Below are 18,157 nucleotides of genomic sequence, written 5' to 3' on the forward strand. Positions count from 1 at the left end.
GGGCAATGCTATACGCTGTTCTGCGGGTGCTGTTCTCTACAGCGCTGCTCTGTGCGGCAGGCAGCGAGGCTCTGTGCGCTGGGCAGCGAGGCACGGGCCATTCTGATGATGTCGGCGGTGCTGGCTTCAAATAACGGCGCATATTTGTTCTCATCTGCACACATACCAACTCTGGACGACATTTTTTCGAAGCTAGCGCCGCCGGCATCTTCAGAATGGCCAGTGCCTCATTCCCCACAGCGAGCCCCAGCACACGGCAGCGCCGGCCGCCCCAGCACACGGCAGCGCCGGCCGCCCCAGCACACGGCAGCGCCGGACGCCCCAGCACACGGAAGCGCCGGACGCCCCAGCACACGGAAGCGCCGGACGCCCCAGCACACGGAAGCGCCGGACGCCCCAGCACACGGAAGCGCCGGACGCCCCAGCACACGGAAGCGCCGGACGCCCCAGCACCGCAGCGAGTATTTGGGCCTCCCTCTGCACCGCTGGCAGCCTCACAGTACTCAAGCACTGCCCGTTTTCTGTGACCCCGCTCCACCACCGCTGCTGCCCCGCCTCCCTAGTAAGACGGCATCGGATTATAAAATGGATCCCATATTTTTTTTTCAATCTCTAAATTTGGGTTGTATCTTATAAACCGAAAAACACTGTAATTTCCTTATTGCTGTGTGTCTATCATTGAATATTGTAAAAAAATATATATTTCCAAGGGAATGCAACATGTTGCCCTGAGGCATAAAAACATCACAAAGTGTCAATGTTGCCCATAGCTACCAGCTAACAATTTTTTCTTAAATCTGAAGACCTTAAAAGGGGAACTCTCACTGGTTTTCTTCATTTGAACTCTGTACCTTCTCCAATATCTGCTGTTCCACTAATTCTGGAACAGTTTTTCTTTTTCCTCTGTGATCCTCCTTTCCAAAGTTATGACCCTCGGTAATAATGATGCAAATTTTCCTTTCAACTAACTGGGCGTGTGACTTCTCTGTGGGCGGGGCCATGTCAACACAACCACACCCAGAGTTCTGTTGTGTATACTCAAGTGGTTGATGGGAAAATTTGCATCTTTATTACAGGGGAAGATATCTTTGGAATGTAGGGTCATAGAAGAAAAAGAAAAACTGTTCCAGAATCGGTGAAAGGGTGGCAATTGGAGGAGATACTCTGTTTGATTCTTTTAAAAAAAGTGAAAGGTCCCCTTTAATACATAGGATTGTGGTTCAACCCTGATTGTTTCAACATACCTATTTCATAGACCGTCCTAGTTTTTGATTAGGCGTCAGAATTAGAACCGTCCCCCATGATATGGAATGGTTTGGAAGTGTTGGCTAAGCCAAAATATAGAAAAGCCAAATCGACACCACAAATCACCTATATGAAGTAGAAGTCCGATAATCTGGCACCCAAGTGTAGAGTATTAATTCTAACCGGATGAACTGGAACTGTATGGAAAAATGTTCAAAAAAGTCTGATATACCGGTAAGCCCCATAGATACTGGTATCGTGCTGTAACTATCATTGTGCCCATCAGAATATAATACTGTGAACCATAGCCCCAAAATTATTTTTCAAAAAGTTTCAACGTGCTTCATCATAACACTGTTCTGGTTAATGATAGATCAGAAGAAAAAAAAAAAAAAAAGTACACTGAAATACTGGACATACATAAGAAACATATCAACATCTTAGCATCTAAACGAGATAGAAAATTCCTAAACCAATGGAAAAATAGATATTTATATCACTTTCTATCTTTCCATTTCTAATCAACCTTTCGTTCCATATGAAATAATACTCCAAAAATAGTATTCAAAAAGCAAAAAAAGTGTCAACCTCAGGTCAACACGGGCAGCAAAGTCCTATTGCTCGATACTTGTTGATGGTTTCCATCTGTGGTTTCCTCACGTAGAGTGGCAAAAGTGATGGCTCCTGGAATAAAAAGGAGGAGCCAGAAGCGAAGGAGGAGAACTTGCGACCCCTCCACAGTAGGAGTTCTAGAAATGTAAGAAAAGTCCGCAGCTGGCCCATCCGAAAATCACGTGTAGTTATACGTAGATGCCCTCGGGGTTGAACCCTGAAGACAAGGCATTCTGGAGGATCCTTAAGTTGCTTGGGAGCTGTCTCGAAGTCACGGGCCGTTTTAAAGACCCTGACTGGAATGTTGACTCTGAAAAAGTGCAAAAAGAAATGGTTAAAAGACGTAGAAAAAAAAAAAAATAAATAAAATTTGTTACTACAGACATTTGATCAATTTACTAAGTGTAATATGGCTCTATAGTGGTTGAAGAGGAACCTCGGGGGTGGGGTTTGGCAGCATCAATACAGATAGTAAAATACCGTATTTTCCGAATTTTAAGACGCACTTTTTCTCCCCAAATTTGGGAGGAAAATGAGGGGTGCGTCTTATAATCTGAATGTACTTTACCGGGGGGTGGAGGAGAATGATCAAAGGAGGGAGGGGAAATGCTGCAGACGCTGTGCTGCGGGAGGGGAGGCACAGGCCATCCTTAAAATGTTGGCGGTGAGGACTTCAAATAATGGCGCCCGGAGTTGGAGCATGTGCAGATTGAGCTCTCTGCTCAAGACCTCATCTGTGCACGCGTCATCTCCAGCCCACTGATCTCTCAACAGAGAACTTAAAGAAAATGGCGTCTGGAGGTGGCGCATGCGCAGATGAGATCTCAGCTTGTCAATGAGCAGATAGCTCAATCTGCGCATGCGCCGACTCTAGGTGCCATTTCTTTGAAGTTCGCACTGCCAACAGTTTGCAGATGTTCCTGCCTCGCAGCGCCCACAGTGAGCATCTGGGACGCCCGCAGCATCACCGTATTCCACCACCGCCCCGCCTCCTGTGACCCCACTCCATCACTGATGTCGCCCCTCACTCACACCATATTTTTATCTCTAAATTTGGAATGAGTCTTATAAATCAGTGCGTCTTTTATAATGAAAAATATGGTATGTCATCATATCAATGGTTGTCTTAGACTTTTTGCCATAGACTGTACTTTATAAAAAAAAAAAAAAAATAATAGCTGTGGACACTAAACAATATGGTGGAAGAAGAAGCATCATGGCCACCCAAAGCACATGTACCTTTTTCTGGCTGTGGGAATTCAGCTTCGCTGGGCTCTGCTGGCAGCACCGTAACCTTAGTACCAGTCTGCTGGATAAACTGCTGGAGATTCACTTGCCGGAGTTCTTTGGTCAGCTGCTCGAGTTCCTGCTCTCGCTCCTAGGGGGAGGGGACAATAGGAATTAAAACCGAAATAAAACAAAAATTGTCCTGAAACATGACTAATATTTTTGTAATGTAGAAAAAAAAAGCCCACAGTGGTTGTCCTTTCTTTAACCTCTATTACTATAGTTAGCTCACATGAACTACATGGCTCTGCAGGGGCGGGTGCAAACTGTTGAAAGCTCCTCCCACGCTTAAAGAAAAGATTAATTCTGAACTCAATCCTGAGACACAACGAGGAGTCATTTATTACTCCACGTCCACTTATTTCTATGGCCTACTGAATGGTCAATCTGTCTAGATATGCAGCCATATTTTACACGAACAACCAAGCACAAATGGCAAAGGGGGCTGACAACTTGAGCAAAAGCTGTGCTGGCGCCGTAGTGGTTGTCACCCTGCTCCCACAACTTACCAATAGCCTCTTAGCTGCTTGCACCAGTGACCGCTCTACAGCCTTGGCACCGTTCTCCAGCCGGATACATTCCTGCCCCTGGACGTCCAGCTCCCCTTTGATCTTCTCGATCTTCCCCCTGACTACTTCCTCGTTAATTTGCGCCTCCTGAACGACCATCTGTAACCTCTCGGCCTCGATGCCGTTCTCGATGCTCTGCATCTGGCTCAGGTGGTCCTTCAGCTGGCTTTCGCACTGCCGCATGCGCTGGGTCATCTCCTCTAGTTGTTCCTGGAGCTGTTTCTCATTTTCCACCTCGATCTGGAACTCATTCTCCCAGAACTCCTCTTCCCCGATCTCCACGTCGTTGCGTTTGATTTTCTGCTCCCATTTCCCGATTTCATCCTCCAGGCCAGACTTGTACTTCTGCTCCCAGTACCGCACCTCCGCGTCGCTGGAGTCCAGCTGCTTATCCAGGGTCAGGAGCTTTTCGGACTGTAAGTGGATGAGCTTCTTCAGGTCTTCGCCCGTTGTTTTGTAGTTGTTCAGAACTTTTTGTTTAAATTCGGACTCTCTGCCTTTACCGAAAATGTCAATAAGTCCTTTGGCCCCACCGGTAAAAGTCAACGATTTCCTCTTTGGTTCACGTCTCTTTAAGGACTTATCATTCTGCGGCCTCAGCTTGGCCAGAGGCGGCAGGCTCTGCCTGTACAAGTTCCTCTCGGGAACGTGGGCGATGGTGTCAGATGTTGGACGCTCGCTCAGGGACGGTCCGGTGCGCCTCAGGATGAGCTGCACGTCGCTGGCGTACTGCCCCCACTTGTTCAGAGAGATCACTGGGTTCTCGTGTGGTGCCAAATGCCTCTCCGAGTCTCTCCATTTTTCTATCAAGGTGTATCTCCCGGTGCGACCTACCAAATAAAAAAAAAAAGAAGGGGGTTAATTTACCAAACTAACAGTAAATGGTTATTTAGGCGGCCCTATAGGATCGATGTATGGGCTGTGTAAGAAGTGTCTGCGAAGAGAAACAGTGCGGCGCAGGAATTGGTGGATCACTTTGGTCCTGGAGCACTCTGCCCCATCACCTCTTCTTGGAGACTTTCTACTACGCCCGTTCATCACCCCGCGAAGGAGCACAGCTCTGGTAATTGCTTCTAGGGGAGGCTCAGCACCAAGACCCTCACAGATGTCTTGATGACATGCCAAACATTTTCTTTTGTCTACATTTTCGACTGCCCATAACATTTCCCATAGTCAGGGGATACGGACCCCTCAGAACCGCTATGGCCGTCAATACTTCAAGAAAGGGGGTAACCTCACCTCAAAATAGACCCCATTCAGCATGGCTTCCAACTTTCAGGTTATGCTGGAAGTTGTAGTGCTACAAGAAGCTGGAGACCACAGGTTCACAAATGCAGAACAATGCCACAACTCCTTCTGCCAGCAGGTGGCGCTGCGTCCATGCCGTGCGTCTCGTGGGTCATTTATCAATAATTTCATTTCTGTACCACGTAGGACATATCAGCATCTGAATGTCAGGAGCGGCCCGGGTGTAATTAAAGGGGCGGGAGATTTAGTGAAGTGAACAACTTTGTTTCCCTGGTCTACCCCTTTAAAATTTTAAGTGGAGAATGACTACTTCTGGCTAATTTTGATGGTTTCCCTTGGAAACAGTCAGTAGTGCAGCTCGGGGAGCATGTATAACGAATAATTGCCCCCTCGGACTCTGTATTGATAGGAAAGTCCTCATTTAAAAGACATTTTTGTAATCTCTCCCTTTAAGGCAACCCCAGTCTGACAGTGAAAAATCAACTTTTTGTGATTTATAGGATTTTCCAGCCAATTTTGGCAAGAAAACCCCCGTGATTGTGCAATGTGGGATTCCTCACCGAGAATTTGGGTGGTAAAAAAAGAAAATAAAAAAAAATTGGCACAAACAGCAAAAGAATAACACGATAAGAAACTCGAATGGGGGCAACTTTTTTTTGGGTGTAAAGAATTTGGAAGGGGGATTGTGGAAGGTTGCACCGGATTTTGAAGCCCCCTCCCCCCTCCAGGCTGAGTAATCAGTCCCCAGATCAGGCCCCTCGGGCCACCACAGGCCAATAATCCTCTGAGGCCAGAGGGGCCCGGCAAATTAAGAAAAACATGGGTCTCTGGGAGACAGGGGGCAAAGGTCGGCCCGAAAATGTCCAAGCCCAGAAAATCTCTGGTGTCTGTGTCTTTATATTTTTCCTAATTGAGAGGTACAGATGTAGAGATGTGAGCTCTTTAAATTAACCCTTTTGTATGTCTCAGTTTCTGATCTGCTGGTGGTATCCAGCTGCCGCACTGCCGCACCGCTCAGCCATATAAACATTAGGGGCACCGTGACCCGGATGAGGGGAATATTTCTGACTTGGTTTTTCTGGTGAATCACCCTCTGTCCTTGATGAACAGAACGGTGACTCAGAGTCCTTACACCAATAAATGGCGTTCTGGCACCGGGGTCCCTGTGTGACGGGGTGCGGGGGATGAGCCAGGACAGAGGCCAGCCTCGCATCTTTTTCTGATGATTAGACACAGGAAATTGTGGCGAGGCCGCCCCAGGATAGCGAGGTCAACTGACTCCAAACCGCATTTAAAGGGATAAAAACAAAACAAATGATGGCTTGTAGAAACTATTAGGGTACCGTCACACTTTAGCGACGCTCCAGCAATCCCACCAGCGATCTGACCTGGTCAGGATCGCTGCTGCGTCGCTACATGGTCGCTGGTGAGCTGTCAAACAGGCAGATCTCACCAGCGACCAGTGACCAGCCCCCAGCCAGCAGCGACGCGTGGAAGCGATGCTGCGCTTGGTAACTAAGGTAAATATAGGGTAACCAAGCGCTTGGTTACCCGATATTTTCCATGGTTACCAGCGCACACCGCTTAGCGCTGGCTCCCTGCACTCGTAGCCAGAGTACACATCGGGTTAATAAGCAAACCGCTTTGCTTATTTACCCGATGTGTACTCCGGCTACGTGTGCAGGGAGCCGGCACTGGCAGTCTGAGAGCGGCGGACGCTGGTAACCAAGGTAAATATCGGGTAACCAAGCAAAGGGCTTTGCTTGGTTACCCGATATTTACCTTGGTTACAGCTTACTCCAGGCTGCCAGACACCAGACACCCTGCACATTCAGATCGTTGCTCTCTCGCTGTCACACACAGCGATGTGCGCTTCACAGCGGGAGAGCAACATCCAAAAAATGAACCAGAGCAGTGTGTAACGAGCAGCGATCTCACAGCAGGGGCCAGATCGCTGCTCAGTGTCACACACAGCGAGATCGCTGATGAGGTCACTGGTACGTCACAAAAACCGTGACTCTCAGCAGCGATCTCACTATGTGAGAAGTACTTCTTAGGCCATGTGCACACGTTGCGTTTTTTAGTCCAGATTTGTCACAAAACCTGATGTCTCCTTCACGCAATGAGTATTTTCTCCTTGCAGATTTGGTGCAGAAAATCAGCAGATTGTCAATTCTTTTAGCGTTTTTTTTTTTTACCTATTGACTTCAATGATCAGCTGTTAAAAACGCTATTAAAATGCATGTAATAAAATGATTACGGATTAAATGGGGGCTTTTCTATAGGAGATAAAATAATAGATAATCATTTTATCTATTACATCTTTTTATGATTTAATAAATAATAAAAAAAAAACAAAAAACAACATGGGTCTGGGTCCCCCAGCCAAGGTAAAACCAACAGTTGGCAGCTGGTAGTATCAGGCTGGGAAATTCCATGGTTATTTGGCCCCTCCCCAGCCTAAAAATACCAGCCGCAGCCACCCCAGAAGTGACGCATCACATTAGATGCTCCAATTCTGGCGCTTTACCTGGCTCATCCCGATTGCCCTGGTGCGATGGTAATCGGGGCAATAATTTTGGAGTTGATATCAACTGTGTAATGTCATCTGGCATCGAGCCCAGGAGTTAGAGAGGTGTCTATCAGACACAATCATTACTAATCCAGTAAGGAAAAAAAAAAAAAGTTTTTTTGAAAAAGCACGCTTTCAACTTTTTCCCTGGCTTTCCAATTTAAAAAAAAACAAAAAACAAAACATGCAGATCTAACGTAGTCCAGAGAATCAGACATAGTCCAGAGCGAAGAGTGAGCAGGAATGTCTGAAGAACAGCGACGTCACCGCTCTGCAGAGGAGCCGGGCCTCGTGAGCAGCGACGTCACCGCTCTGCAGAGAAGCCGGGTCTCGTGAGCAGCGACGTCACCGCTCTGCAGAGGAGCCGGGCCTCGCGAGAAGCGACGTCACCGCTCTGCAGAGGAGCCGGGTCTCGTGAGCAGCGACGTCACCGCTCTGCAGAGGAGCCGGGCCTCGTGAGCAGCGACGTCACCGCTCTGCAGAGGAGTCGGGCCTCGTGAACAGCGACGTCACCGCTCTGCAGAGGAGCCGGGCCTCGCGAGCAGCGACGTCACCGCTCTGCAGAGGAGCCGGGCCTCGTGAACGGTGACGTCAGTATTCAGATGTTCCTGCTCACTCTGCGCTCTGTAATATGTCAGACCTGGGGACTTTGCAGTCTAATAAATTGGTGAACGAGGGAAGGCGTCTTCTTTTTATTTCTCGCTTTTCTGTGTTTAATTTCAGGTTTCCATTTATGGCCTATGTCAGAATCCCTGGACAGCGTCAGACTTGCATGGAGTTGTGTAAATAAATTTGTGAACCAGGAAAAAGTCAGGGAGTGTTTTTTTTTTTTCCTTTTACTTATTGGATTAGTAATAGGAGGTGTCCGATAGTTGCCTCTCCGTTATTAACCCTCTGGTCTTGATGAAAGGTATCAATTCACAGCCGACATCAATCCTAAAAGTATTACCCCGATAGTCACCGCACCAGGGCAATCAGGAAGAGCCGGGTAAAGCCTTGGTATTGGTGCATCTACTTCTAAGGTGGCTGCTATTTTTAAGCTGGCAAGGGTCAAAAAACCATGGACCTTTCCAGCTGGATAATACCAGTCCCCAGCGTTACCTCTGCTAGTTACAAAAATTGAAGGAACCCCACAATGTTTTTATTCATTTATTTAATCATAAAATGCTGTCCTATAAACTCCACAAGGTGCAATTTTATTATATGTAGGGGGTTTGTGCGATTTTACTCTACTTTTTTTTTATCTATATCTATTATCAATCTCCATAGCATTCATTACTGTCGAAAAACACAGATGAATGACGCATGCAAAAATGCTTAGAAAACACAGTAAAAACTGCGTTCTTTCAACTGTGTTTTTCTTCAATGTGTGGACATAGAACCAAACTGCAACGTTAAGGCAAGAGGTTTTCCGGAACGTTATTACGGATGACGAGTCCTCGGGAGTGGATGAACCCAGGAGATCAGCTGATTACAGGTGCCGCTGCTGATCGGAGGTGGCACAGCTCCACACATTGTGTGGTATCGATATGCAGCTGAGGCATCTTCATCAGTTGTCCACTGGGGGCGCCACACAAAGGGAGAGAGCTTGTAGTGTCATTCATGACCACTACACAATCTATGGCACTGTAACATCTCCAGTGAGCTGCGGCACAGGTAATTAGATGATCATGGCGACCTGGAAGTTAGATTCTACAGTAGTCAAAGCCGCTACCACACCTGCTTCCCCAGTAGTCATAGATCGCTTTTCCCAAACCTCCCCCGTAGTCATAGCAGGGTGCTCCCAAACCTCCCCTGCAGTAATAGCAGGGTGCTCCCGAACCTCCTCCGCAGTCATAGCAGGGTGCTCAAAAACCTCCTCCGCAGTCATAGCAGGGTGCTCCAAAACCTTCCACGTAGGCATAGCAGGGTGCTCCAAAACCTTCCACGTAGGCATAGCAGGGTGCTCCTCGTAGGCATAGCAGGGTGCTCCCAAACCTCCCCCGTAAGCATAGCAGGGTGCTCCCAAACCTCCCCTACAGTCATAGCAGGGTGCTCCCGAACCTCCTCCGCAGTCATAGCAGGGTGCTCCCGAACCTCCTCCGCAGTCATAGCAGGGTGCTCCAAAACCTTCCACGTAGGCATAGCAGGGTGCTCCTCGTAGGCATAGCAGGGTGCTCCCAAACCTCCCCCGTAGGCATAGCAGGGTGCTCCCAAACCTCCCCCGTAGGCATAGCAGGGTGCTCCCGAACCTCCTCCGCAGTCATAGCAGGGTGGTCCCAAACCTCCCCTGTAGGCATAGCAGGGTGCTCACAAACCTCCCCCGTCGTCATAGCAGGGTGCTCACAAACCTCCCCCGTCGTCATAGCAGGGTGCTCCCAAATCTCCCCCCTAGTTATAGCACAGTGCTCTAAATCCTCCCCAGTGGTCATGGCCAGCTTCTCGTCGCTGATCACCATTTATCTCTCCCGATCTCTGTATAGACCACCAGACAACACTTTCAACCTCTGTGTCACGAATTACAGGAATTCTCTGCAAACTTTCTATTATGTCAAAGGGATTTTCTTAAATTTAAAAGAGAAAAAAAACCCACTAGGTCATAAAGTATCACATTTTTCATCTTGTTTGTTTCTGAGGTTCCACTGATTATTCCCGGTTTTGATTTATTAAAATCTGCTGTACAGTCCCAGAGATATGAGCCTTATATTTCAATGTTTGCTTTTAAGGTCTTCACTAAGTGGGTATTGCCCAAAAGGGTAGTCATGCAAAGCAACAAAGAGTAACACCCCAGAGGATCCTATGAGCCACGCCCCTGAGGAATAACTATAAAAATTGAACACAAAAAGGCCGTATCCCTGCAAACCTATGGAAGATTTACATTAATCAAAAAAAGAATACTGAGGGAACAAGTGAGAATTAAAGAGCAAAAACTAGACACTTGATGTACCAACAGGTTCTTTTTAAAGGGGTAGTGCTCATTAATATACTGGCCTGGTATCAGCCCATTTATTACTGGAGCAGAGCGTCCACGCCGTAGTGTGACTAACAGTCAGGTGCTCATCGAGTCCCGAGAAAGCAGAGAAAAGTCTTAACAGGGATAACCGCCGAGTCTAACGTACGCAGCACCGCTGCAGATAACAAGCCTCTTACATTTAATCCCACAGCTTTTTGTGAAAACAGAGCGTTGGCCCCATCGGTCATGTGACCATAAACACAAACATGGCCGATATTTTTGATGTTCTCATTCTCAGAAATGGTTATTTAGAAGCTCGGTTGCTGCTCTGAAATAAATGTGGAGATAAAAAGAAGACTGACATGGCTTGTGACTGCGGGATGACAGGCAACGGGGGATAAAGGTGTCCAGAGAGAGCGGAGTAAAGCCTGACAAACCCAACCCAAGAAAGAAAGGAAGGTCAAGAGGGAGAAAAGCAGCAGCCAGAGGAAACTGGGAGAGAGCTAAGGCGGACTATACCGTGAGAGAGACATGGCAATCTATGGGGAGACCGGGAGAGAGCAATGGCGGTGTATACCGGTAGAGAGACGTGGCAGTCTATGGGGAGACGGGGAGAGAGCGATGGCAGTCAATACCAGGAGAGAGAAATGCCAGTCCATTGGGAGACTGGGAAAAAAGAGAGCAATGGCGGTGTATACCGGGAGAGAAACACGGCGGTCATGGGGAGACTGGGAGAGAGATGGCGGTCAATACCAGGAGAGAGACGGCAGTCTATGGGGAGGCCGAGAGGGATAGCGGTCAATACAAGAGACCGGTAGATATCATTGTCCATTGGGGGAGTGGGAGATAAAGTGATGGCGGTCTGTACAGGGAGAGAGACATGGCCATCCTTGAGGAGACCGAGAGACCAAGAGATGACGGGGAGAGAAATTACGGTCTATACCGGGAGAGACACTGGGTCTTTGGGGAGACCGGGAGAGAGGGGGCTGTCTATGTATATTCCGCTGGATTGAGCGTTGCCTGTCTATATCGGGAGAGAGACACGGCGGTCCTTGAAGTGATCGGAAGAGGTACATGGCGGTCTATGCCGGGAGAGGTACATGGCGGTCTGCAAGATCGAGAGAGGTTGACGGCTGTCTATGGAGGAGATCAAAGCTAGAGTCCGAATGAGACCCTCATAAACGGCCTTCCCCCGAAAGCGTCCGTGCTGCAGGAGCAGAAATCACGCATTAGACACTCTTGACTGGACCTTGAAAAGATTAGCAATAACATGAGGGTCTGAGCACATATCTGGTACTCCAGAGCTGCGCTCGGTACTTCTGGATGCCATCTGCTTCTTCTACCACTGGGCACATTCCACCAACATTTTACCAGTCGAACACTAGATATCAGATCAGGGGTTCTGCTAACAAGTTGATCCCTAAAATTCCGTATTCCTGGCTCGGCTGCCTGTAGTGTAGAGGCCTCTGTCCCTTAAATTGTGGAACAAGCTCTTCCCCTCCAACCCAGACTCACCTATGGCCTGTGCCAGGGCGATGACAACTTCTTGGCACGTGGTAGCCTCCGTTACTCCGCAGACGATCCTCTGGACCCCGTCCACCCACACTTTGAGTTCCATGATGAGGATCAGAGTTTGGCGCTCACGTCATGTCCGCGTTACGGCAAATCTGCAGAGATAAAAAAAAAAAAAAAACATGGCATTTTTTGTAAGGAATTTTTAATGTTTCCCTGTTCATCTTCTTCCTGATGCATGACCAGTATGATAAAGAGCAAGTTAGTGGGAAGAAGGAGAATCTGGGATCCCCCCCCATCTAAAACCTCTCCATCTGCTCCCAACACAATGTAATGTAGGCCTCTGCTGAAAGCCAACTGGAAGCATCTGTAGGAAATTAAGGATTCTTCTACCTGCCAAGAGCAGCGCCATGCCGGCCGGGGTGAGGCCTCTTTCATGTGCAGGCAGCGCCCCATGTTCACCCCGCACCCTCCGCCCCGATTCAGTTTGCTGACATATTGCAATTCAATCTCGCGCTCCAGGATCCTAAACAAACAATCCTGAGATCAGCGGAGTGAGGAAGAAACAACCTTGGGGTTTTGCTAGGGGAAAACAACAGTGGGGAGCAAAGAACCGGGGGGAGGCGTGCAGGGAAGAAACAACTGGGGAAGTGTGAGGAGAAAACAACTGGGGGAAAAGTGACAAGGAAAAAAACATGGAGAAGGAGGAAACAACCGAGGGACGTAGCAAAGTGCAAACAAACCAGGGAGGGGGGGGGGGGTGCACGGAGGAAACAACTGGGGAAGTGAGGAAGAGACAACTGGGGGGGGGGGAAGAAGAGGTGTACAGGGAGGAAACAACTGTCCTGAGATCAGCGAAGCGAGGAGGAAACAACCTTGAAGTTTTGCAAGGGGATAGCAACCATGGGAAGCAAACAACCAGGGGCAGGAGTGTAGGGAGGAAACAATTGGGGGCAATGTGAGGAGGAAAAAAAACAGGGGAGAAGCAAGGAGAAAACAACAACCGTGGGGTAAGAGAAGAGGAAGCCACCGGGAAGAAGTGAGGAGGAAGCCACCGGGAAGAAGTGAGGAGGAAACCACCGGGAAGAAGTGAGGAGGAAGCCACCGGGAAGAAGTGAGGAGGAAGCCACCGGGAAGAAGTGAGGAGGAAACCACCGGGAAGAAGTGAGGAGGAAACCACCGGGAAGAAGTGAGGAGGAAACCACCGGGAAGAAGTGAGGAGGAAACCACCGGGAAGAAGTGAGGAGGAAACCACCGGGAAGAAGTGAGGAGGAAACCACCGGGAAGAAGTGAGGAGGAAACCACCGGGAAGAAGTGGGGAGGAAACCACCGGGAAGAAGTGGGGAGGAAACCACCGGGAAGAAGTGAGGAGGAAACCACCGGGAAGAAGTGAGGAGGAAACCACCGGGAAGAAGTGAGGAGGAAACCACCGGGAAGAAGTGAGGAGGAAACCACCGGGAAGAAGTGAGGAGGAAACCACCGGGAAGAAGTGAGGAGGAAACCACCGGGAAGAAGTGAGGAGGAAACCACCGGGAAGAAGTGAGGAGGAAACCACCGGGAAGAAGTGAGGAGGAAACCACCGGGAAGAAGTGAGGAGGAAACCACCGGGAAGAAGTGAGGAGGAAACCACCGGGAAGAAGTGAGGAGGAAACCACCGGGAAGAAGTGAGGAGGAAACCACCGGGAAGAAGTGAGGAGGAAACCACCGGGAAGAAGTGAGGAGGAAACCACCGGGAAGAAGTGAGGAGGAAACCACCGGGAAGAAGTGAGGAGGAAACCACCGGGAAGAAGTGGGGAGGAAACCACCGGGAAGAAGTGGGGAGGAAACCACCGGGAAGAAGTGAGGAGGAAACCACCGGGAAGAAGTGGGGAGGAAACCACCGGGAAGAAGTGAGGAGGAAACCACCGGGAAGAAGTGAGGAGGAAACCACTGGGAAGAAGTGAGGAGGAAACCACTGGGAAGAAGTGAGGAGGAAACAACCAGGCGCGGAGGAAACAACTGGGAAGGGTGGGGGAAGAGGAAGCATGGGGAAGAAAGAACAGGAGGGCGTAATTGCGAGAAAATTAGGGGAGCACAAGGAAGAAACTGGGAGAGTGTTAGGGGTGGGACGCACGAGAGAAGAAGGTTGTGTCTGCGTCATATTCATCTCTGTATACAAAGCGCACTTGTGATCTGCAGCCGTCATTGTCACAGCAGTGCAGAGGATGTCAGGAGAGGGAGTGCTGAGCTTGTAAGGAGCCTGTTGCTATTAGGAAAGACAGGGCCGCATGAGGCAGGGTTAATGGTCATGTTGCCATTAGGGAAATGGAAACAAGTAATCTGTTGCTTGCTGGGAGCAGTATTTAGCAGCACAGAGTATTTTAGAAGGAGATCTTGTCCAAAAGGGAGCACACACTTGCGAGGAGAAGTCAACTTCTATGAAGCGAGGAGTACACTGTATACTCCTCTAAGAAAGATCAAGCACTAAGACATAATAATAAAAAAAAAAAAAATAAGGAAGAAGGTTCCCAGCAGCACAGAGTACTTCAGGAGAGCGGTGTATTGATATTGACAAAACAGAATTCATTGTCTTTCCCCCCATCACTCAACTCACCCACCTGACAGAGCCATCAATGTCAATGGCTGCCCACTCTCCCTGGTCCCTCGTGCTCGCTGCCTGGGAGTAATCCTAGACTCTGATCTCTCTTTCAAGCCACACATCCAACCCCTCTTCACCTCCTGCCACCTCCAACTTAAAAATATTTCCCGGAGCCGTGCATTCCTTTCCCAAGAAGCTGAAAAAACCTACATGCCCTTATTATCTCCCACCTGGATTATTGCAACCTCCCGCTCTGTGGCCTCCCTTCTAACAGTCTAACACCCCTACAATCTATTCTAAACTACGCTGCCCGACTAAACCACCTGTCCCCCCGCTACTCCCCGACCTCTCCTCTCTGCCAATCCCTTCACTGGCTTCCCATCGCCAGACGACTCCACTTCAAAACCCTAACCATGACCTACAAAGCCATCCACAACCTGTCTCCTCCCTACATCTGTGACCTAGTATCCCGGTACCTACCTGCACGTAACCTCAGATCCTCACAAGATCTCCTTCTCTACTCCCCTCTCCTCTCCTCTTCCCACCATCGCATCCAAGATTTCTCCCGTGCTTCCCCCATAGTCTGGAATGCTCTGCCTCAACACATCAGACTCTCGCCTACCTTGCCAAGCTTCAAAAGGAACCTGAAGACCCACCTCTTCCGACAAGCTTACAACCTGCCGTAACCCTCAGTCTGATACAGCGCTGCACAATCAGCTCTACCCTCACCTACTGTATCCTCACCTATGCCTTGTAGACTGTGAGCCCTCGCGGGCAGGGACCTCCATCCTCCTGTACCTGTCTGTGTCTTGTACTGTTTATGATCATTGTACTTGTCCCTATTATGTATACCCCTTTCACTTGTAAAGTGCCATGGAATTGATGGCGCTATAATAATAAATAATAATAATAATAATAATAATAATAATAATAATAATAATTAATAATGATTAATAATATGAATTGATCCAGTAACAGGGAAAAAGAATAAACCCTTGTCCACGATTGACGTTGGGAAGAATCAGCAAGTGTGATATCACTGACCAAAGTTACATAATGAAAAGGGGGGGGGGGGGGCCTCAGCAGCACAGAGTATTTTAGGAGTGACCCTTAGTAGTCATGAGGAATTAGGAGTGCAACCGCGGATTCTGGCAGATGACAGGGGCGTATGTGACGAGAAGGACTAATGGAGACGAGTGGGAGATTAGGTGAAGATCCCGAGCAGCACAGAGGATTTCAGCCCTGCATACCTGACCGAGCCGTGTAATCTGCTCGGTACCACGTCAGCGCCGCCTCTAATGTTTATCCCACAGTGCAGGAATGAAGGAGTTGTCTGATAAAACACGGCATTCCTGGGTTGCCAGCGGGGGGCGCCCCGCCGAGATATGCAGAGTATGCAGGGGCATGGTACTGCGCAATAAGGAGGGGGGAAACCAGACCAGGATGGAGCTGCCCCGTGTGTGGTCTCCTCCGGGGCTCGTCCACCCGAAATCAGTCACAAGATTAGAAAAACATGGCTGTTCTCGGCTGGGACCAGCGCCTCCCCTGTCTACAGGTTGTGTCTGGTACTGCAGTCCGGCTCCATTGGCTGCAGTACCACACCCAACCTGTGGACAGAGGTGGCGCTGTTTTCTCAGCGAGCTGCCACCCCCTACTGTACAGCCAGTCCGGAGCCCTCGTTGGTGATTTTCAGCATTTCTCGCCCCCGCTCCCCAATACGGGGGCTTGCAGGAGACTCAGCCTTCATGCACAACCTCAGCCTCTTGTTTTTCAATTACCGCTCGCTCAGTTGTCAGCCGGTTGCCATGGGAACCAGAGTTCTGTCTTTTCTCCCTCTTCCTCGGTGACATGTTACAGGGCGAGCGCCGAATCTTTACAGCGTCCCATTTCCTATAATGCAAAATCGGAGTAAAAGACGCTTTCCTGAAATCCTCTGTGCTGCTGCGACACCTGTTTTGGCGTTAAGATCTTCTGTGTTTCCCTCCTAACATCACATACGGCTCTGTGCGCACACTAATCTGTCCTCCTCCTCCTGCAAGGGCTCACCACATGGCTCTCCTGAAGTCCTCTGTGCTGCTGTGTAACCTCACACTTGGCTCTGTGCCCTTCCTGACATCACATGTCGGACGGTCTCATCCAGTGTCATCACAAGTGGACAAGTCACTGCACACCACCTCCCCTCCTGAAATACTCTGTGCTGCTGGGGCCTACTCTAATTCTGTACCCCTCACTCCCCTAATTTGCCTCCATCACTCTCCTAATTTCAGATAGAGGTCACAACATTAGGACAGACTCACCCCCCAACCTACAATAACCAGCACACACATGCTCTGAAACACTCTGTGCTGCTCTGTCTGTGACCTCCACTCCTGAGCTCTTTCACCTCCGCCTCCCGGTATGGCCGCCTTTCCTCACTATTCTGATCTCTCGATCTTGATGTCCACTTTTGGTAATAACACTTGTCCTAAAATACTCTGTGCTGCTGGGGGCCTCAAACTATCTTCAACGAGTCTCTGTCATACTTGGCCAGGGGCTCAACCCTCAGCCCCTGTATACAGTCTCCATCTGCAGTACATCGCTCCTCAGCCCCTGTATACAGTCTCCATCTGCAGTACATCGCTCCTCAGCCCCTGTATACAGTCTCCATCTGCAATACATCGCTCCTCAGCCCCTGTATACAGTCTCCATCTGCAGTACATCGCTCCTCAGCCCCTGTATACAGTCTCCATCTGCAGTACATCGCTCCTCAGCCTCTATATACAGCCTCCATCTGCAGTACATCGCTCCTCAGCCTCTATATACAGCCTCCGTCTGCATACATTGCTCCTCAGCCCCTGTATACAGCCTCCATCTGCAGTACATTGCTCCTCAGCCCGTATATACAGTCTCCATCTGCAGTATATTGTTTCTCCACCCCTGTATACAGCCTCCATCTGCAGTACTACATCGCTCCTCAGCCCCAGTATACAGCATATCTGCAATATATTGCTCCTCAGCCCCTACATATACAGCCTCCTTGTGCAGTACATTGCTCCTCAGCCCCTGCATATACAGCCTCCATGTGCAGTATTACATCGCTCCTCAGCCCCTGTATACAGCCTCCGTCTACAATATATTACTCCTCAGCTCCACTATATACAGCCTCCATCTGCAGTACACTGCTCCTCATACTCTGTAGACAGCCTTTGTCTGCTGTATTATTGCTCCGTTGCCCCTGTATACAGCCACTATCTGCAGTATATCACTCCTCAGCCCCTGTATACAGCCTCCATATGCAGTACATCGCTCCTTAACACCTGTATACAGCATTCATCTGCAGTTTATCACTCCTTAGCTTCTGTATACATCCTCCATCTCTAGTATAATGCTCCTCAAGCCCTGTATACAGTCTCCATGTGCAGTACATCGCTCTTCAGCCCCTGTATACAGTGTCCATCTGCAGTATCTCACTCCTCAGCAACTGTATATAGCCTCCATCTGCAGTACATCGTTCCTCAGCCCTTGTATACAGCCTCCATCTGTAGTATATTGTTCCTCAGCCCCTGTATACAGCCTCCGTCTGTAGTATATTGTTCCTCAACCCCTGTATACAACCTCCATCT

General features: G+C 49.1%; 1 protein-coding gene across 1 annotated transcript in view; it reads right to left on the bottom strand.

Moving 5' to 3' along the window:
• Window positions 1-1,619: 1,619 nt before the first annotated feature.
• Window positions 1,620-18,157, bottom strand: part of RASSF8 (Ras association domain family member 8) — a 51,135-nt gene continuing 34,597 nt past the window's right edge. The window contains exons 2-5 of the mRNA XM_075343758.1: window positions 11,981-12,132; window positions 3,654-4,543; window positions 3,097-3,235; window positions 1,620-2,167 (exon numbers count right to left, since the gene is read on the bottom strand). Of these exons, the coding sequence (XP_075199873.1) occupies window positions 2,046-2,167; window positions 3,097-3,235; window positions 3,654-4,543; window positions 11,981-12,083 (1,254 nt within the window). The 5' untranslated portion in view covers window positions 12,084-12,132 and the 3' untranslated portion in view covers window positions 1,620-2,045. The remainder of the gene's footprint in view (window positions 2,168-3,096; window positions 3,236-3,653; window positions 4,544-11,980; window positions 12,133-18,157) is intronic.

This window comes from Anomaloglossus baeobatrachus, chromosome 4 (genome assembly GCF_048569485.1).
Source record: "Anomaloglossus baeobatrachus isolate aAnoBae1 chromosome 4, aAnoBae1.hap1, whole genome shotgun sequence".
In the NCBI taxonomy this organism is placed as follows: Eukaryota; Metazoa; Chordata; class Amphibia; order Anura; family Aromobatidae; genus Anomaloglossus; species Anomaloglossus baeobatrachus.